The 21,784-nt window shown below is 42.4% G+C and overlaps 1 protein-coding gene across 1 annotated transcript in view; it reads left to right on the top strand.

Annotated features, from left to right (window-relative positions):
* Nucleotides 1-21,346, top strand: part of hs6st3b (heparan sulfate 6-O-sulfotransferase 3b) — a 38,737-nt gene extending 17,391 nt beyond the window's left edge. Inside the window, exon 2 of the mRNA XM_068746367.1 lies at nucleotides 20,602-21,346. Coding sequence (XP_068602468.1) covers nucleotides 20,602-21,346 — 745 coding nt within the window. The remainder of the gene's footprint in view (nucleotides 1-20,601) is intronic.
* The last annotated feature ends 438 nt before the right edge of the window (nucleotides 21,347-21,784 follow it).

The raw sequence follows: 21,784 nt of genomic DNA, 5'->3' as shown, positions 1-21,784 counted from the left end.
TCTACTATTTCACTGTCGTATGTGGGATGACGATGAATCAGTGACTTAAAGCTAAATAAAACACACATTCAGGGATTTGGACCGAAGCGTGACGTGCTGGCTGCCGCCTGAGCCAGTCGACCAATGAGACGTCGCGGTGTCCATCTGCGAGTCCATCTGTTGTGAGGGAGAGGAAGGAGAGCTAAAAAACGATTTCTAATTGTGGACAGAGAACCTAAAATCAAGATCATGTCCACGGCATGGCCTGACATGAGATCAGACAGAAGAGCACTCAATAGAGGAGCGTACCAGCTGGCGGCGTGGCATCAGCATCGTCTTTCTCTGGTTCTTCAGTCTGTCCATGGAGGAGACTCAAATAAAGGTCGGCGTATGTGCTTGAACATGCGCTTTGGTTATGAGTGGATGTCTGGGAGGGTTTTTTCGCCTGTTTTCTTACGTGTGTGAGCGTATCGTCGTCTGCAGTGTAGCAGCCAATCGTCTCCCGATGCTATTTCTGTGGATAGAATGTCAGTATTGATTGAACAGATGAGGAGAGGCCGCCGCTGTATGCGAGGTATGACCTTTCTTATAATGTTGCATGATGAGATCGATTATGGCTGTTTGCATTAGATCCGAGAAGCTTACAATTTATTTTTTTCTTCCTTTGGTATTGATCTCGTATCGTTTCAAGGCAAAGCAGTGGAACGAACCAGCGCGAGGAATTTCATCTGCCAGATCAATAAAAAGCAACTTATATCGTAAATATTATATTCCACGTTTAAACAGATGCTTCAAGATGCTTTTTTCTTTTATTCATCTCTCATGGAATGGAGACTTTACAGCGCACATGTGAACATTTCAGTTTGCTCCACGTGATAACAATAAAAGAAAGTGCCAATTAGAGCAGTCCCCGTGTGTCGCGGGGAAAGGTCATTTTGACACGCTCATATTTTCGGTGAATGCAGGTGTGGAGTACAAGCTGGAGACCAAATCATCTCACAGCAAGGACGAGGCCTAATGACATCTTAGGGCATGGAAAGATGGCCGTCAGCAGCACAAACTGGCCAATAACAGCAGGAGCTGTTAAGCAGCGCATTATCTGCGTTACATATGTTTGTGAACAAACACACAATTAGGCCTAATTGTGTGTTTGAAGGTTGTTTCACTTGCAGCAACACAATCATACTGCAGGTGTGAGATGATGATGATGATGATGGCCGTCCACACTTTTCACAAAGACATTAAGGCTCTGAATAGACTTTCTACAAACTTTTATTTGATGACAGTTAATTTATACACTGCACAAAATTAGGAAAGAAAGATAACATTCCACTTATGTTGTTGATTTTTTTCTTTTTTTTAAATTCCTTGTTCTCATTTAAGATACTGACTGAAATAAATTACTACTACTACTACTACTACACTGCAGAAAAAACAGCGCTCTGATTGCGTGTGAATGTATTTGCGTGAACTGTGTGTGCTACAGCCAGAGTTGTGCTGTTTTAGTTGCTGCATCATTGGAGATCAGAGGGCCACATTCCATTTGGTGTCATGGTTCATATACAATATTTGGTCTTACAAACGCTTCTGTCATAATTCCAGCTTAATTTTAAGACATTGTTAAATCCGTCTGCTGATTGTGAAGTTCGTTTTGAGCTGTTTAATAGTTCTTTGTCATGGTAAAATCTCCCTGTTGACAAAAACAAACACTAGTTTTATCGTTACACACATTTCTGTAGAAAGTAGTGACGTTAGCTGCAGTAGCTCCAACGGCTGCATTCACATTAATGAATACTGTACGTATTTGCACAATTCAGCGGCTCTAACATATTCACTAATATTTGCTCATTAGAACAGGAGCAGTTTATTCTTTCTATTCATTGAATCACTAAAGTCAGTAAGAGAAATTTTCTGAATCCATTAATAAGTTAACAATTTCCCCCCCAAATGTTTCCACCTGTATTGAACTCTAACTCCGGATTGCTGTCTACTAAAGCCACCTATAGCTCAATCTGCTTGATGAGGGATACTTGTGTCTCATGTGTTTTCCACTTTATTCAAACGTTGTTGTTTTATAGATGAAGGCGGGAACTGTGTTTACTTGTATTAACTCCCCACTGCCCTAAGGAAATTGTTTTTCTGTTTCTTTTCCATTTCCCTTATATTATTACGGTTAATATTCTCTCCAAAGTCTTCATTTTTTTTCTTACATTTTACTAATTCAGTTTTTGATTAAAAAAAAAAAACACACACACATTTGCACAAATACAAATATAGACAGAACATAGACACACAAAACTCTGAAGCACAAAGCGATCCCAGCTGAAATCACACCAGGCAGTAAAAGAAAGATCCCAGCTCTTATTTAAACGGCTTGATCTTTGTATAATTAACGAACCATTCAAATATGTAAAACATACATCTTTAATTTGATGCCAAGAATGTGAGGATGTTTTCTTAGTATCCATAATGAGCAAGAGTTTTGCAAAAATTTGTGGTTTGTTTGTTTTCAAATGATGAAATCTCTGATTCAGACAATATTTCCGGTCTCGTGACGGCTTTATGATCTCACGTCTCCAAAGTCATATGTGCGACAACAATCACAGCCCATTGGCTACTTCTAGTGAATTTACTAATAGATTATAACGTTATAATAGAGCCCAGACATGCTGCCGTTGTTCATCCCACACAATCCTCCAGAGAGCACAGTCGTATTCGCAGTGTCGCAGCGTAGAGTGACGCACTGCAGCCTTGTAGATGAAGCATCTCTTGTTAATTTAGTGGGAATGACGGCTCTGCAGGATCCAGACAAAATATTTATTCTCCATAACCGACATCAGAAAATACATTTAAAAAAAAAGCTTCATATTGCTTCACAGTTTACCCTCGAAAAGTGAATATACATGAACATAGGTTTTTCTTATCAGCAGAATCAGAACATGTAACACATCTCAGTTTAAAGCCCCTTGAGACAAACAGTGATTTGTGATAATTAAAATGTACTTGATTTTCACACGCAGGTGGTGAACAGCCTCGCACCTTTACAGCTGAAATCGTGTTTTACCTGTGCAGCCAGACGCTTATCAAAGGAGCTGCTGATTAAATTTTTTTAATTAAATGACTAATTGCTTTACTGTAGCGCTCGTTCTTATCAAACTAAAAGGATAAATCACTCACTTGTGAAGCTTGATATAGCTGCTGAATGTGAAGATGCTGTTTTTAAACTATTGACTACACTGAATAAAAATAAAAAGCAGGTTGTTGTAGAAGGAGAGATAATGCAGCATCTTCTCCATCTTCATTGCCCCTCCCCAGCCTTTCTTGTGCAGCATTTGGGCACGAACAGTTGTTCCCAACGCATGTCATTTTGTTGAATGCCGTTTTGTAGATCGGCGCCGCTTTAATGAGATGTGAAGCCGAAGCCCAGCTGCTCTTTAAAGCCGCGTGTCAGGCTTTGGGAAAAGTTCAGAACCGGCTGGAAATTGTTGAGTCAGAAAATACAAACCCAAACGGGGACACATCTCTGGGTTGTTGTTATCCTGGCCATTAATCTGCCTTTTGTTTGTATTGTATTTTAGCGCTTTGCAGTGCGTCCCATTCTGTTCCCATTCAGATTGCATTGAGCTCTGCTTAGGGACCGATGGACCAAGTCCAGGCAGGGCAGGGGTTGTTTTCCTGCACAAGTTCAGCGCCTTCCTCGCGAGCTGTGATCGGGTCCCTGCAGATCAACGGAAAATAAATCACCTCAAACAGGGAGCTGGAACTACGGGAGACTATGGGTCAGTTCAGTCAGTAAGAACAGAGCTTAGAAACATTCAGCAGCGCGAGTGAATATTCAACTATTGTGCAGAATGATCTCTTTGTCCTACATCTGGTGAATGTGTTTTATTTCACTCTCCCCAAACCAATCAGCAGCGGTCTCCCCTGCACCAGTGGGGGGGGGGGTTGATGGGAGTTGCATGTAAGCGATGGCCATTGGATATCGCCTCTGCAGAACAGAGTCACATAATCCATTTTTTGGCCAAAAAGAGAATAAAAAATGTTAATTCAACTGCGGCCAAATAATCTCCTGAAATAACAGGCTTAAAAGCTAAAGCCCTCCATCATTTTATCTGGAATCTTCCATACACTGACACCACAATGACATCAAAGCAGGACAGGAAATGCATGGCTAAAAATCAATAGACAGAAGAGGCGCATTAGAGCTTAATTCGTGGCAAAGTGGGGCTTTAGGAAAGCTGTGGGGTTCGGTTTGGCCTGAGAAGGCTGCAGAGCGACGGAGCATCAGAGACATCTAACTCATCCTGCTGTGGGCTGAGGCTCATAGCTGGGCATCCACTAAATTACGGTTCCTTTCCCCTCTTTGCAGAGCAAACGTCACAGAAAGTATAGCTGGCATGAAGAGAGATTATCCCACCCCTCGACTATGATTTCGATTGTGAAATGCAGAGTTTCTCCCAGCTCCATGGCAATGCTCGCTCCGCTACATTCATCCCTTGACACTTTATTTTTTAACACCTGATTAACAATGCAAAGGTATTTATTCTGGCATGGTTTATCTGGGATTTCCTTGAAAAAGCCAGTTGTGCGGAGTTGTGTTCGGGTGATGTGTGTATAAACCACAGGCCTGATTGTGGAAAACCAGGCATCACATCCCGAGTCCCACGTGCACTGTGGTTGGATTTATGAAATGGGTCGGGGGAAAAGTAACGACTCTGGTTAAATGATGCGTTGCTTATTTTTTTTAAGTCACTGCAGATTTCATTGCATCAAACCAAGCCTCTTCTTCATCTTTCTCAAGCTTAAAGGTTTGCTATATAAGATACTTTCCATTAGTGGAGAGCTGGTGTCCTGAGCAGAAAACGAGGCCTTAGTGTGTTGTAATCCTGGTTTCTTCCCTTCTTTGTTTCGGTAGCTGTGCAGGTGACAGATGTGCTCGGCTCACAGGAACCCACCCGATATACAGACATAACCTGCTGTGATTGGCTCTACATCAGAGCATGCAGATGCCGGTGAATACCAGGCTTTATATATATATACAGTATATATGATCGTCTATGCATCAGAGTAGGATCACAGATCAGAGGATCTACATCCAGGGAACATCCCAGTTCTGTTGATCCAGACTGTTTAAATCATAGGTCTCAATCAGAAGCTACTGAGCTAGATTGTGAAGAAGACTGACTTTAGTTTTCTTTCTTGAATATCTAATAACTAAAAACGATACCAATGTGTTCCCTAATTCTGAGGGTAGTTTTTCATAGACTGAGTCATATTATATGAGGGTCAAACTATCATGGGACTTTAAAGTGCAGCGACATAATGGGGGAACTGGAGCTGCCTCGGTAAAGGCCGGTGTTCTCTGGGTGCTGCCTATTTCTTTATTTCACATAAATGTACCGCAGTCTGACACTCATCTGCTCCGTGATTTGTAAGCTTCAGCTCCTCTAAATGGATGGACTGTGAATGGGAAGGAGGGTTCTGTGGCTGTAAATGAGAATTTCATTTAATATGGTCTGATTTGTGAACGTTACCTTGAACATCATTTTTTTTAAAATCCTAATGTTCAGCCAATCACAATGTGCCATTTCATGTTGTCCCTGATTTAAGCCTCTGTGCTAAGCTAAGCTAACCAGCTGCTAGCTCTAGCCTTAGGTTTACTCAACAGATGACAGTGTTGTATTCATCTTTTTATCGCACTCTCAAATGTTGAGTTATTCAAAAGCATAGCATAAACATAACCATAAAAAATCATTAGTCGTGCTTTATGAGAGGGAAAGCATTACTTTAACATTATTCCATTTTGTTAATTACTAGTAGTCCATATACGTCTGGTTTCTAGGAGGCAGCAAGAAAAACACATTAATCCTGCAGGTGAAATGCAAATAAAAATGGATCTCGACACAGTCTTATTAAAATGATTTGTTTTGCAGCCTTATCCAGCATTTTAACAATAGCTGTATTTTCTACCTTTGGAAAGTGTTGATATTTCAGCGTTTTACAGAGCGAGGTGTCAAAGAGAGCAGCCTGTTGTCAGTGTGGTAATTAGCAATGGGGGGCTGCAACCCTGTCTGACTCAAGGACACAGCTTCCACTGTGCAGCCATCGCTCGTCTCCACCTTTTCAAACGCCTCCGTTGCCTTCCCTGAATATTGCCTAAGGGACGTTGTTGTGAAATAGAGATTCATTCCTTGATTTTTATCCGAATGCTATAACGGTGCATATTTCATCTGTCTCTATGTCGGCTGCAGCATGGAGGAAATGAGCGATGCTCTGCAATAGGTCATCGTTCACCACGTCTTACTTTGTGTTGCTTTTCATACATGTTCAAACACATTCTGAAACAAGTTCTGGGGCTGTAAGTGTAAGAGTCTCACACAATCTGTATGCAGATAGTGTGAGATTAATGCAAATAAATCCATGATCGCTCAGGGAAATAAATATGTGGTGAGTTGTAGGGTGTGCAGCTCATACATCATGAAGGGTTCCAGGTAAATCTGTCTCTGTTTGCATCTGGTCCTTGAAGAACTGCTTCAGTAGGACTGAAGCGTTTTATTCTTTAAACTCCATGTAGTCTGAGAAGAAGATGAAGCTTGAGAAGATAGATTAGCCTATGCTGAGCTAGACAAAAAGCTATCATCCTGGCGCTGAGCTCCTGCCAGCTGGGGGCCTCACGTCCTCCTTGGATGTCCATGTGCTAGATTTCAATCTCAAGTGTCCCATATCCCTCCGGTTAAATGTGTTTGTTGAATATTCTGTATGTTTATAAAGCTTCAGCTTTTTTGCTACAGCAAATGCATGCTCCAGTTTGTGTTACAGTTATGCACTTACAATTATGTGTGCAATGAAAACAAGTCACAAAGTGTTGTTAGCAGCAAATATAATACAAATAAAATACTATAAAGCAACTGGTGCATTTGCTGTTTTGCAAGTGCTTTGTGTTTTGTGTGATAATGAATGAGTATTATTACATATAATAATAATATAATAATATACACAAGCACACAGATTGCAATAAAAAAAAAATATTGTGCTGGGAAAACAATCTCCCATGTATTGGAGAGGTATCTTATCAATTACCGGTATAGACATCTTGTTCATTTTTTTTGTGTGTGTTTTATCTTTAAAAAACTATTTTGGTAATTATTTACACTCAGACGTGTAAAGAACTAGAATTGCAATCGACTTAATTTAAAAACTTGAATCCATCCAGCGTCAGCATGTGGAGTATTTTATGTTTGTTCGTTTGGTTTTTTCTTCTACTTGCCTTTTGTCTTTTTTGAAGTCAGCGTTATTAAAATAAAGTAAGAAATAAAGCCTCTGGCAGTTTATGGGGAAAATAAATGCTACACAGAATCCCAATCAAAATGTACACAAAATGAAATGAAGCAGAGACTCAGGGGACGTTCCATTAAATCAGTATCTTTACATAGCATCCTACCCAGCCAGTCAGAATACGTCAGCAATACTTACTAATGCAAATTTAAACACGTTTGTGTTTAAAATTTAAGAGAATCTTTAGTACAATAAAAATTACTTTTATAGTTTGTTAAAAATACATGGAAAATTAGCATCCTGAAATGGGACAAAAAAGCTTATAGCCCTGAAGAAATCCACCTATCATGTATCATCGTGTGTTATCGTGAATCCATAGCAGAGGAAATATCTTTGAATTTAATTTATGATGAAAAGCTGGAGGAAAAGATGTGAGATACAAACATTAAATATGCATTCGTTCGTTCTGGCTCATCAGTGTCACTGAAATAAAGGCCTATCTTCATCTCACCAAAATGGGCCTAAATAATTGAAACAGAAGTTATTTGTTTCAATCTGGCCTGTAGTCTCTGCATTTAACTCCAGGAAACAGACAGTGACAGAACACATTTCCTGTTAACAGCATGGTGGACGTATCTTTGTACCATCAATAATACAGATAGGAGCAGCTCTTCAAAGGCTTATTGGACTCATTAACTCCAATGTTGAGCCACAATAGCACATATTTTGTTAGCGTTTGCTCTCTAACCGTTACTTTTATATATGTTTTGTCAGCATGCATTCATGTTTCTGAATGTGTGAAGTCATTTAGAGATGCTCCACACACATGAATGTTTTCGTGGTTTTTTGGTGACTTCTAAGTGGGCTGGCGTTCTGGCTGGATCTGTTCAGGTGTCTCTTCAAGACAAGCGTGTCAATAAGAGTAGTTCAGTCAGTACGACGTCCTTTCCTCAGCTGACATCCCTGAAAAACAAAAAATAAGCACCACTGTGACAGAATTCATTTTGATTTGTACTTAAATATCTTGTTAATCAACATTCTGTCATTGTTTGGGATGAACTCTGATCATCATTGTAACGTAAAGTATGATCTAGACCCAGATCTAGAAAATTTGCTTTGCTAATTTGAGTTTTGTCCCCTCAAGGCAAATGCTATGTTTCCCCTTTATTTTCAAGTGATGATCTTCCACCTAAAGAAAACCATCATCCGTCAAAACCAACAACCGTGAGCTGAATAGCTAATGGGTATTTTGTTCCTCAATAACCGGTCAGATATTACCAAATAAACTTGCAATCAATCAGATTACATTAACATTCATATCCAAAGGTCATCTAACATAAAGTTAAGAACGATGGTAAATCACCTGGATATATTATTTTACACATTTCCCAGCGGCTCTGAAAGGAGCGGTTTGTCCTCCAGGTAGTGCCTCCTCTCTGAAGAAGCATTCGTGTTCTACTACTGAAAGATTCATGCAGGTTATTAGATAGAACATTCACCTTGAGGACGCCGCCGTTATTTCACATTATTAGTGAAATAATGTCATTTTTCAGCCATCATCGGACAAGAGGACAAACTTCAGGTTCTGGCGTGTCGCGTAAGTAACTTCAGACAGAAAACAAAGTGGACACTGTTGTTTCTATCTCTGTGATAGTGGAATATATACCTCAAATATATTACATGAACTTAACTCACATTAGCAGAAGATCCATTAGCAAGCAGTGATCATTGTGACCGTTTGTTCATGTAAAGTTAAATATACAACGAGCGTGAAAAGGAAAGCAGACGAAACATATCCAAACCAAATACATACACCTGAAGCATTAGCTTAGAGATTACTGTTAGCAGGGAAGTAGCACAGTGATTTATTTAAGAGCAGTTTTAACTGTCTGATGCTACTCTTTTAATTTCTAATGATACACTCTTCCCATAATAAATGAAACAAGCGCCACTGCGGGAGCAAGGCTCATTAAGAATGCAGAATGTCTGCAGGCGAAATAATTTTCCTCTTTTGCAAACCCTCTGCACCATTATTTGAATGAAAGCAGATGATGAAACTGGTTTTTTGGGTTTTGTTTTTCATTGGAATGTTGATATAATTGCCCCTCTGCCCAGACAGGCCTGAACTTTAGAAGTTCCTTCTCCAGTTTGCTCACAAAGTGCCCCCTTGAGTGTAAGTGCATTTTACCCTGCTGTTACATGTGGGCTCCTCTGTGACAGTTCAGCTTTACCAGATCTGCCCCCCTGTCTCCAGCATTCAGGTCCAAGACGGTGCCGTGTGAGGGAGGGAGAGGAATCAGTTCAACGTGGAACGCCTGGGGTAGTTATCTTTCTCTCCCCGGCCCCATTCCCCAAAACTCCTCCACTTGCTCGCTCGCTCTCCTGCCACTGAGCTTCAACCAAAACGTCATGTTTTTGGAGGTGGGAGGAAACAGCTGTCATTCCCGTGTTACATGAGGTCACTTAGCCATGAAGAAAGATAAAGCAGCGCTCTTTGTAAATTAACTTCAGTCGATCCTTAAGCATCAAAGTATTATTACAAGAGCGTAACAAACGCCAGATCCCCCTCAGAAAATGATGGATTTCTGTGCGTGTGGGAGCAAGAGAGATTGAGATTGAATTTAGTGTGCAGAATAACTGCGTGAAGATTAACACTGACTTGCCTCAAATTATGAGACTTTAAATAATCCAGCAGTTTAAGGATTGACAGCAACAAAATTGCATTATTCAATGTTCAGTCATTAATAAGACATTAAGATTTTAATAGGACAACATTATGACCCTTTTGGTGGCTGAAGGTCCGTGTCCCCCTTGACCCGGTTCCAAGCCCGGATAAATGCAGACGGTGGCAGACGATGGTGCCCAGCGTAAAACGTTGGCAAAATTGAACATGTAAACAACCTTAAATAAGAAGGATGATTTGCTGTGGAGACTCCTGAGGGTCCGTTCAGTCCTTCAGACCCAGATCAGGTCTCTGTTCCTATCTGGGACTTCCTGAATAGCTTCCTGTAACACCTCTTTTTCTTCTTCTTTTGAATCAAGGCCTCCTCTTTGTCCTTCTGGAGCAGGGTGGTCTTCAGATGAGTCATCTCCTGGTTGAGAGACGATTTTAGTTTTTTGGGTGGGTTGGACTACTTTACGTGTTCCACTGTTGTGGTGCCTGATGGACAGCTCTCACACATTGCAGTGTTGATTAAAGAGGCCATTAGTCAGTATCATACGGGCAGAGTATTGGCTACTAGTACTATTGCAAGCCAGCCCACCAGAGCCACGAGCCACGAGCTAGCACGATCTGCTGCGTTGCAAAGCAAAGGGATATTTGGCTCTTTCGTACTTTCGAACTGTCAAAGAAACATCGGTACAGATACGTTATTTGGAATGTGATGAAGTCAAACATTCCGACGTGGTCGGGCAGCTCTCTGCCTGCTGCCTGTTAGCTGTGCAGGACTGACTCTGAAATGGGTTGTGAAGCGATGCCGAGCTGCAGTCTGATGGATGCAGTGATGCAGCGAGGAGTCCGCCCAGCCGTGACTCTGACACCGTGCAGCTGAGACTGGGTGAGTAATGGGGGGTGGATGCTGACAGCATAGGCTAATATTACCTCCAACCACCAGACAACATAAAACAAAGACATGTAATTAGTATCTTTTATTCTGACTTTTTTATTGTGATACGAATCCCCCTGGGTCTGAAATAAAGAATAAAGTAAGTCAGTATCAATACTTGTTTCAGAATCGAACAATCCTAAAATTGAATCCTAAAATGTAATTGTGATTTCCTATTGGACTGTAGCGTTCAGCTGCTTCTGAGCGTTCCCACGTTCATTCCACCGATGCGAGCTCCGGTCCGGGCGGGGAAGAACTCGATCACTTCTGACACTGTTTCAGGGAAGGCGCTTGCACAGCTGCGCTTAATTACTGACAGCACCTGTGAGGGTAATGAGCTGCTTGGCGGAGGTCTGTGCTCTCTGACTGCTTTTCTAGTTGTGTTATTTTCTTTTTTTAAATATTAATCCAAAGCACTTTGAGTACCTTTTGTTAACAACTAAATGCTGATTGATCAGGTTTCATGTTACGAGATGCTGCTTCCTCTATGGAACTAATGTATTTACATCAGAGTCTTTTAAACAGTCATCGTAGTCAGAAATGTATAGACATGTCTGACACTCTTTAATCACAGCTACCACTCCACGTTGTTCCTTAAAGAACGTTGACTCAGGATTATCAGATAAAACAAATATATTTTATCTTTAAATGAGCAGCACATTGTCCATTTTGCATTGTTCCCTCCATTTCTCTGCATCCTTTCTTCTTGTATTAATACACACACAGAGAATCACAAGCACACACACACACACACACACACATAGAATTCCCTCTAAATCCAGACTCTCAGCAGGGTAGGGATTATAGCCATGGTGAAAACCTTTTCAGTGCCGTTTGCTTGATCCTCTGTGCCAAACAGAGACTGAGATAAGTTTCAGAAAGTTAGATAATCGGCCTCATCTACATTATTCTCACACAAATAGTTGATCGGGACTCATTCCAATGCACTGTAAAACGTCAATCTCCACCTGGCAGGATGAAGAAAAGCAGCATGTTTAGCAGCCCGATGTGAAACATATGCAAATATCCATTCTTGACTAACATGGAAGATAAAAGGAAAAAGGAGAGCCGACTCAATATTTGCCTGGTAGTGCTCAACGCTTCCACATTCATTGTGGCTGCATCGGTAGAAGATTCTTCCCGTTAGACTCGCGCACTAAAGGAAATTAAAACGTTTATGTATCGTGATTGTTGCCACTTTATAATATGGAAGAACCACATTAAAGTAATTATTGAAATAACTCGTTTTAATGGGAATAGCAGTCTGGTAAGAATAACATGAAAACATTTATGGGTTGCGTTAGTCCTCACGGAGATCATGAACGCTCTGGTGGCCGCCCAGCTGCATGGGGTGAGATCCTAATGCAAAATGAAGTCGTCCCCGTTGTTCTTTACTCCTGTGAAATCGTTAGCATCTTTCTAACGATCACTTAGGACCGTGTTTTTGTTAAACGCCAACATTCGATTACCCCATCCATCCATTCAGCCCACCCATCTTAAACCGCTTATTATGGGCTGGAAGCAACCGTCTGAGCGGGGATCCCCAGACCGGAGCTGTTCCCAGCTGAAAGACATAGTCTGTCCAGCGTGTCTTCTCTGAGGCCACTTTTTCAGTTTTAGCATTTAAAATACTAACATCAACAGAGTTCTACTAGGCTGAGACTAACGGCACGACTTTTGGAATATGTGCTGTTCAGATAAGCCTAATCAATGAAGTCTGATTTTAATTTGTAATTTTTACTCTGGTAAATACTTTCAGTTTGGCCCAAATTGAACATATATTTACATATTTTAGTCGTTATGCTGCTGGCCATTTTAAAACTTGAAAGCCAGAGTTACTCCTCGGAAATTCCATCGCTACAATGCAGTACGGTCATATCAGCGTGAACAGTTGATGATGTCATTAGTAATTCCTCGTCCCTTCCTGTTCACTCACCACCAGAAATTGCCACCTCGACATTTATTGTATTGCTACAACGAAGATAATGATGGTCATCATAATAATGAAGATCTTAAACAGGAGCCAAATATTAAATATTTTGAAAACACTAAATATGTAACATGAAGAACAGATTAAACACTGTGTGTGCGTGTGCGTGTGTGTGTGTCTCTCGTGGCTGCACAGAGCGCTCCGTGTTTTCAGCTCCGTGTTATGCGATGTGGCATGTACCGTGGTTTCCACTACCCGCCTGTGTACTTGCACCTCCTCTGGCTGTATTATTAATCCAGAGACCTTGGGAGTGTACGCCTTGTCTCCTCCTCCACTCTCTCCTGGACACGTCTTTGAAAGAGAATGTCTAAAAGGAGAACATAATGAGACAGGGGTTTTTTTTCCCCAGTATCGTGGTAATTAAAGCTTGGCTGTCATATTACAACATCTAATTGGTCTCAAATTATATATGAGCGACTGTGACGCTATTGTAAAGTAAAATTCTGAATTTCTGTCAAACCTTTATTTTTCTCTCAGCATGTCCAGGTATTCTGTATTGTAGTTGACAGACAGACAGACAGACAGATACTTTATTAATCCCAAAGGAAATTCAAAATAGCCTATTTCTCATTACATACATACATACTTATATCCATACGAACATAAAAACATACATTGACATATACCCAACAAGCTACTAAATACACATTAGTATTTTCCCCCTAGACACGACTTTGGTGACCTGATGCTCCACACAGAGCTTCTCACACGTCTGTTAACTAAAGTGCATTCCACCATATAGTTTCATGGAGAAGAACCACATGAGATGTGTTATAATTGTGTGTAGCCTTGTTAATGCTGCCCCTGCTACTTAAGTGCCACTTGAATCTTTGTTCTCCACTGCCTGACAAGCAGCGGAGGTCAGGCAGGTACTGCCCCGAGAGCTCAAATGAGATGACAGATCTCATTAAAGAAGCACAGCCATTCAGATTTGAGTGAAGACAGCGGCATCCTTAGCCAGTTCCTCTTGAGGTGCAGCCATCCATCCCAAAGTATACACGTTTTAATTTACCGTATCTTGCCCCTGGTAAGGCTGCTGTTGTTGCTGTTGATCGTTGTCATAGAGGTTTGAATCACACGTCTTATAAAAGGTTAAAGACGGGGAGACAGGTGATGGGGGCTTGTTGTGTCCTAATTTTACCTCCAACAACATTTCCTTATTAAAGCAGCGGCTTCATTGCTCGTGTATTCGTCTTGGCTCTGAGTCCTAGAGAAATGTGGCTCTGAGCTCTGCACCAGCAAAATGGCATTTTAATGTTTCGACCTTCACATTCGGCCGGAGAGGTGGAGCAACCTTCCGTTGAATTCCGCAGAATCTCTGTATGATGTGATGAAATGTCTTCATTCTGTCAAACAACCTCATAGAGGCATGAATTGTGTCCATCGGTATCCGATCAATGGGCTCAGGCAGAAGTCTTTGCAACTTGTTTTTTTTTCTCCAGATTTGTAGTAGGTTTATTTTAAAGCTTCTCTCACTTTCATTCAGACTGAATGATTCCATCTGGAACCATGAAAACATTTATTTTCTCATGCTCCCTAAGACTCAGACTGTGCTGTTGCAGATGTGAACATGTTATTACTCATTATTGATTTGAGATATGCGCTCCGTTACTGCACACATTAATTCTTGTCTTATTCTTGTCTCTTTTTGTTTCCTGTTTCTGGACCATAAAAGTCAAGTGGATGTTTTGCTTTTGAAGGACAATTTTCCCCTTTATTGTTATCTGCCACTCCACTTACAAGCACTCTCTATATGCACATCATGTCAAAGTGATAGCAATGCCAGCTTCCTGACAAGTAAATGAAAGGCCCCATCGCTCTTCTTGTTTCTTCCCAGGTGACACCCACTGTCCCCATTCCATCACCATCAAAAGCTGAACATGATGCTGAGAACCTCAAAAATGGTCCATTATGGGCTGCCGGGGGGGGAGTGCAGATACATTAAGGGATGGTATCAGTTACAAATAATGCATGTCTCCAGTCTCATCTCGTCTGAGAGAAACGGGACAGCGACGAGATGTACAGATGCACCGCCGAGACCTCGGAAGCTGAATTGCTCTCGCATGTCAAGGACGTTTCCTCCCCAGAGACAGGATTCAGATAAGAGATTGCTCTGAAGTCCCCGTGTAAAGCCATCAAACAATTAAATGAACAACTGAAACACACCTCCAGCACCGACGGTCGAGGTGTGCCACATTTATGGGCTGTTTAGGACAGCATGCTATGATTGGCTTCAGCTTTAATATTGAGGATATGGAATGTTGCAGTTCATAAACAGGATTGATAAAGTAGGGCTTTGATCACTCAGCACTGATCATATTAATGCCACTTTTCTTGACTAATGAAATTAAAGGCAGTAGGGATCCAGGAACTCATTACACAGAGAAGTCATTTCAGCTCCAACATCCTCACTCAGTGGAGTCTGGCGTGATACTCCGGGTTTTCTCTCAATGCTGAGCTCATAGCATTCACTGTGTAGCAATAAAGAATGCACTAAAAATAATTACAATCACACACAATCGTTAATGGGAGATTCCCCTACGAAGCTCGGACAGATATTACATTGAAAGGTGCGGATAATAATGGACTAATCACCTTATGTTGATTTTATTCCATCTGTGCAGACAAATTAACTATAGATATTGTTTGACGGGGGATAAATTGATAACAGGCATCCTGTGACGAATGCAGGTAAAACTTACCATTAAAATTAATTGATACACCAGCTTTTGAGAATCCCTGCATGGTGTGTGGCTGCTGCGGAACACATCCCATAAATAGCTGGAGGATGGACAACCTGAACGCTTTGCCATGTCTTTCTGTGATGAGCGTCAAACACTGAGCGGATACTTCTATTTTCATGCACGTGACGATCTCAAAGCTCCAAAGGCTCACTCCTTTGCTCTCCGATGCCATTAAGTTCTGAGGCGTTTATGTCTTTTTAATGAGAGAGCTAAATTGCCTTCATACATGGTGATTTTTGTGTAAATGAAAACCTTGCAGACTGTGAATGTCAAATGGACAGCGAAATGTTTCTCGGCACACTGCGGGGCCACGGGGTGTAACGTTAGGATTCACTCTGACAACCATGTGATGAAGCCGGGTGCAACTCTCTACTGGAAGATATTTAAAATGCAATGAGCAAAATGTAGAAGTGTTCGTGCACAGCGCTGTCATTGCAAATTAAACAATTTGCTTTAGTGCAGCTGTGTGACTGTACCAAATATTCACACAGTGGTGTCCTCATTCTACTCAGAACTACACACCCAGAATTGTAAAGTTACAGAGGATAGTCGGTTATTTACTGATGGCAATATATTTTTTAGATATTAACAGCGTATCTACATACACAACACACGGTTGTCAACATTTGTGGAACACTTGAGAGGAGACACAAACCTCTGTCTCGCTTTTGGTCTCCTGTAAGCTGCATGGATTCCTGATCAGTGACTTGCTCCCAATGTTATCCATTTCCAGTCTGCGTTCAGATACTGGTCCGTGGAGCTTCACACATGTTCTCCAGACATCTGAGACGTACTGCATCTGTAACAGCAGAGCCACTCCCATCTGTTGTTGAAGGCTGGGAGGAATTCACTTCAAACCTTTGAGCTGCACATGCAAGATATGAGAAATGAGGTTTCATCTACGCATTTATTTGGTACCCAGAGATATCAAAATATGAAAAAGAATTGACTCATATCAAACCACATGCATGACTGATTAGCCTGATCCATATTCAGGCCGTCAGGCAGCATCCTCAAAAGATTGGAGTGGCTCTTCAGCCACAAGTGGCATCCATGGAGAGCATCACAGGTGCTCGCAGATTCAAGAATCTTTTTTTTAAATAGCTGCTAAGTGGATTAGAAACATTCCAAGTATCTCCCTTTGTCTCTTTTTAATTACAAATAAACCCAAGGTCATTTTGCTGTTTGATTTGTCTTTTCCTTTTTGGTCTGATTGGACCAACGTGCTTCTTTTGGATAAGTCATTATGCGCAGTGTGGCAAGTTCACCTTAACTAAATAGCATGAATTATAATGTCCGGAGTCAGTATACATCTGTAACTCTAACTACCCCCTTCAAGCACACACACACACACACACACACACACACCCTCTCAGGTCCGTTGTTTCCATGGTTAATAAAAGCTGATTTCTTCAGAAGCTTGCTAAAGTTCTTGAGTTCCACACTTTGATTTCAGATCTACAAAATACCAAACTACACATCTTGGAATTGTTGGCTGAGATTGAATCAGCCATCAGGGCATTCCCTTCCTCTCTCATTAGCGTTTATCATCACCATTATTTACCTGCAGAACTGTGGGATTGTTACTGACCACCAAACGTTATTATCATTGATTTAATTAGCAATCATCATATTTTGTGACACATGGGCTTCTTTTTCCTTCTCCTCACACCAAGCCCCTTCCAAACTCAGCTCCACCGCCACACGCCTCCTTCCCTCAGCTGCCGCCAGCCTTCTGTCTTCACCACTCAGAGCAAGGCACCGGATGTGGAACAGAACCTTCTCCATAGCGACCCCCTCCATCTCAAACGCTCTCTCCAAATACGTCATCTGCTCTTGTTCAAGCCGCATGAAAAATGTGCTTTTAATGATCAGTTGGTAATTCATCAAGCAACTAAATAGAAAAAACAATCCTATCTCGCAAAAATTATAAAGATTCCCCTGAATCTGCTTTTTATATACTGATCAATTCTTAAATCTAATAGGGCCTTCTGTGCCGTAGCATAAACCCTCCGACCAAGTCGCATGAAAAGCCAATGAGTAATGTTTTTGTGATCTAATGGAAATACCACAGCGGTTACTCAAACTCCAGATGTCACAAAATCATGGAAACAGCAAGAACATGTGTGGCGCTTACAACTTTCTCTTTGTCAGAATTTGCTCATATTCGCGCCTTTATCTTTACCATGATCAAACTATGCCATTCGTAGTTGTACCCGCGAGCACACCGCTCAACCATTCAAGGTAACTCTGCAGCGAATAACAGGAAAAAAGATGCTTTAAAAGGTTTCTCTGCTCCATGACTGCAGAGGAGTAAAGGACGAACATGTTACACTGAGAATAAACTCCAATAGCACAGCTCCTACAGCGCCTCCCGCTGCCCCCCCGCCCCCCCTCAAACATCATTCAGCCTCACTGCTGCTCTGGAACATCTGATCTTTTCTTGCTTACTGTCAGCCTTTGATCTGAAGAACTTTCTCCTCCGCTTCCAGAGATATGTCATTTCACTTTCCTGATTGTCTAGTCCGCCCAGAAGCACCTGCAACGTGTCCAACACCTACGCGATGTCTTGTTGAGTCAATCCAGTTCAGCCGCAAACACCGAGCTTCAGCTGAAAGCGCAGCGGTCCTGTGAGCAGCCTGAATTCAGGGCTGAGCTCATGTCAAAGGGTCTAATTATGGGAAAACTGGCCGAGGAGAAAAATGCTATTATTGTTCAATTTGTTTTCCTTGTAAGTTTAGATACTGCTGCAATTTCTCATTAACATATAATACACATACAGACCCCTCCCCTCCTGCAGCGATCCGTACCTCTGTGGAAAGGCGTTGCCACAGCCGTGCAGACCCGTTGGTCCTGATGAAGTTTGACACCGATGGTGCACACAGCTGACCTGTGGGCTGTTGGGTGCACTCAAACAGCACTGGCTGCATGTGTTTACGTTGCAGAGACAGTCTAATGAGGATATATGTGCAGACAGGAGACTCCAGGAGCGAGCGTCAGGAAGCAGCAGCCACATCAGCATTCCGACAGCACAGTTTGGACAAATCCTCCACAAATTAAGTCACAGCATATCTTGCTGTTTGCACATCCAAATATCTAAACCTGTGTCTGTGTCTGTTGTTTGAATTAGGGTGAAATAACTACGTTTGTGAAGCTCTCATAAACAGCTTCCACAAAAGTGTGACTTGACATCGCTTCATCAGGGGTGATTTTTGTGCCAACGTTTTTCTGTTAGCAGGATTACACAAACAGGTTCTCATGAAACTTGGTGGGGGGGTTATTGAAAATAAATGTTTACAGGGCTTAATTTGACTTTCTTCAACATTGCTAGATGGGGGACTTTTAATTTTTAACATTTTATCAATTATGCTGAAACTACCTGACTAATCTTGGTGAAACCGGCTGTGAGCGTGTGAGGAAGTGCCAAACTAAAGAGGAGAATCCATGAGTTGCCTTTATTTTACAGAATCCTCGGGGAACCCATTTAGAAGACTCCCGCGCTCACGTCTTATGTAACCACGACACACTGGCCATAGATGAGTCTGCGCTATTCTGATTGAAGGCAAAGGTTCACCGCTTCGGTGCTGACGACCTCAAAAGTTACAGACGCTGAATTCATAGAGAGTCCACGTTATCTCAGATAAGATGTAAGCTTAATGCAACATTAGATTAATGCCGCTCTCTTCTTCCTCCTCATGAGAGGAAGTGAAGCTCAACTCAAACACCTGAGACGACATCTCAGCTGATTTCAGAACACTGCTAAGGACAAGCATGGAAAAAGTTGTGAAATAAAAACGAACGCAAATCAAGACAACCTGAATAAAGTCTGGGCTAAATATTCCAGTGTCCGATCAATACCAGTCGATTTCAATCTGTTGCACGTAATCGCAGAGATATCAGCATGTGAGACTCTTTGTGTTTGTGTCTTTTTTGCTCTGAGGGAATTACAGGTTTTTCTTTTTTGCTGCACTGCTGTGGGTTAAAATAAAGAGTTTGCTTTTTTTTTTTAATATATGCAAGTACACAAGAAATTGACAAACAAACAAAGTATTGAGTAACGGGTGAGACTGTGCGCCTGTTTGCTGTGCTAACAGCAGTGAAGCAGCGGCGTGAGCCTTCCCGTTATCGTCCAGGCGAAGGGGTCGCATCATTGAATATTCACAGGGCACTCTCACAGCATCACCGTAGGAGAGGTTTACCTGACCAACACTTGTCCAATCGTTGTTTTCCACCAGGATACACTTTGACATGTCTGTAGTTCTCCTTGGACGGCTTCAACCTTGGCATGAAGGGCAGCAGCAGCGGCGCCTTTTAAGCTCGGTTTGATATGTTGAGCAGCACGGCTCCAACTTTGAGGTTGAAAATGGCGTTTCCTTCCTTCATCAGTCTCCTCTCTTTGAGTGTCTCTTTGCTGACGCTGCAGGAAGCCACTGAATCTATGCACGGCTTGTCTTTCATAATCAGTGAATGATTTGGCAATGATTGAGGATATCTTCATTATCTGGGCCAGGCAGCAGTTTGTACCTGAAATAGCGCCACCAAACTGCCTGCAGAATCCTGTTTCCCCCGTAAAATGGACTGCTCTGATTGGACGACAAATAATGGGAAACCCAGTTAAATGGGCAACAGTTTTGAGGCACAAAACAACAACAACTGAAACCTCATTATTTTGTATGGTGACATGTTTGGATTTATTTGGGCCAGCTCCGCTCATTTTCTGCATGGCCATGGATTATCAATTGGTCTCGATTAGCCATTACTTTCCACCCTGGTAGGTGGAAAGTATCCGTGGAATGGAAACAGCTCCGGCTTTTTGCTCTGATGTATGCGTTAAGTTTTCAAATGCAATGTACAGAAACGATAACGATCTCATTAGTGAGACTTTCAGAATTAGCTTCCACCCTTCTCCCATGCGCAGTCAAAGGTCACCATCCGTCAGCGCAATGCAGGGCAGCTCGATGCGGTGATGCTGATGATGTGCTCACAGCTCTCCGTCTTTATTTTGCAGGAACTTCTACTACATCACCATGCTGCGTGACCCGGTCTCTCGCTACCTGAGCGAGTGGAAGCACGTCCAGCGTGGAGCCACATGGAAAACCGCCCTCCATATGTGTGACGGACGTTCCCCCACCCAGGATGAGCTGCCCGCCTGCTACAGTGGGGACGACTGGTCCGGTGTGACTCTGACAGAATTCATGAACTGCCCGTCCAACCTGGCCAACAACCGTCAGGTGCGGATGCTCGCCGACCTGAGCCTCGTGGGCTGCTACAACCTGTCCTCCATGAACGAGAGCCAGCGCAACCACATCCTCCTGAGCAGCGCCATGAGCAACCTGAAGAACATGGCTTTCTACGGCCTGACCGAATTTCAACGCAAGACGCAGTACTTGTTTGAGCGGACGTTCAGCTTGCGCTTCATCTCAGCCTTCACGCAGATCAACAGCACGCGAGCCGCCAACGTGGACCTAAGCGAGCTCGTGCGCAGACGGATCGAAGAGCTCAACTTCCTGGATGTGCAGTTGTATGAGTACGCGAAGGACCTGTTCCTCCAGCGTTTCCAGTTCAGTCGCCAGCGGGCGCACCAGGAGGTGCGCTTGAAGAGGCGTGAGGAGAGGCGCTGGCTGAGGGAGCAAAAAGAGCAGGGGAGGCCGTGGGCACCCAAAAACAGAGGGGGGGGGAGGTTCGTGAAGGGGGCTGATAGTGACTTCCCCACCACCACCGAGGACTACACAAGTCAAGTGGCCCGCTGGTGAGGCCTTGGCCTAAAAAGAAAGAGACGGAGATTCTACCTAGGCGAGGTTCAACCTTTCTGTTGACGCTGCCTCTCGTTTCTTTCTCACCATTTATCCATCTGTCGGTTTCTCTCCTTCGGTGTTTCCAACTGCTCCCCTGTTTCCTTAGGAAAACTGCCAAGTCTGTGAGCTCTGCCTCAGAGTGCCCTTTGGTGTCTTAAATCTTTAAATGTATTTATTTCATTAAAATTTTGCCTTGATTTTCTTTATCATGTTGAATAAGAGGTTAAAAAAATACAGTTATGAGAAACTGCCATTGACCGTGCTGGACATTCGCTCTGAAATCGATGAATGTCGGAGCCATTGATGCGACTGATTGATGCATTTGTAGAGGAACTGACAGTTGCATGTCACACATCCACCTTATACTGACAGCCGGGGGAGCGAGATATCCAAAAG

This window comes from Brachionichthys hirsutus, chromosome 12 (assembly GCF_040956055.1).
Source record: "Brachionichthys hirsutus isolate HB-005 chromosome 12, CSIRO-AGI_Bhir_v1, whole genome shotgun sequence".
Lineage (NCBI taxonomy): Eukaryota > Metazoa > Chordata > Actinopteri > Lophiiformes > Brachionichthyidae > Brachionichthys > Brachionichthys hirsutus.
Note: the sequence above shows the minus strand (reverse complement) of the source record. Positions and strands in the feature narration are given on the sequence as shown.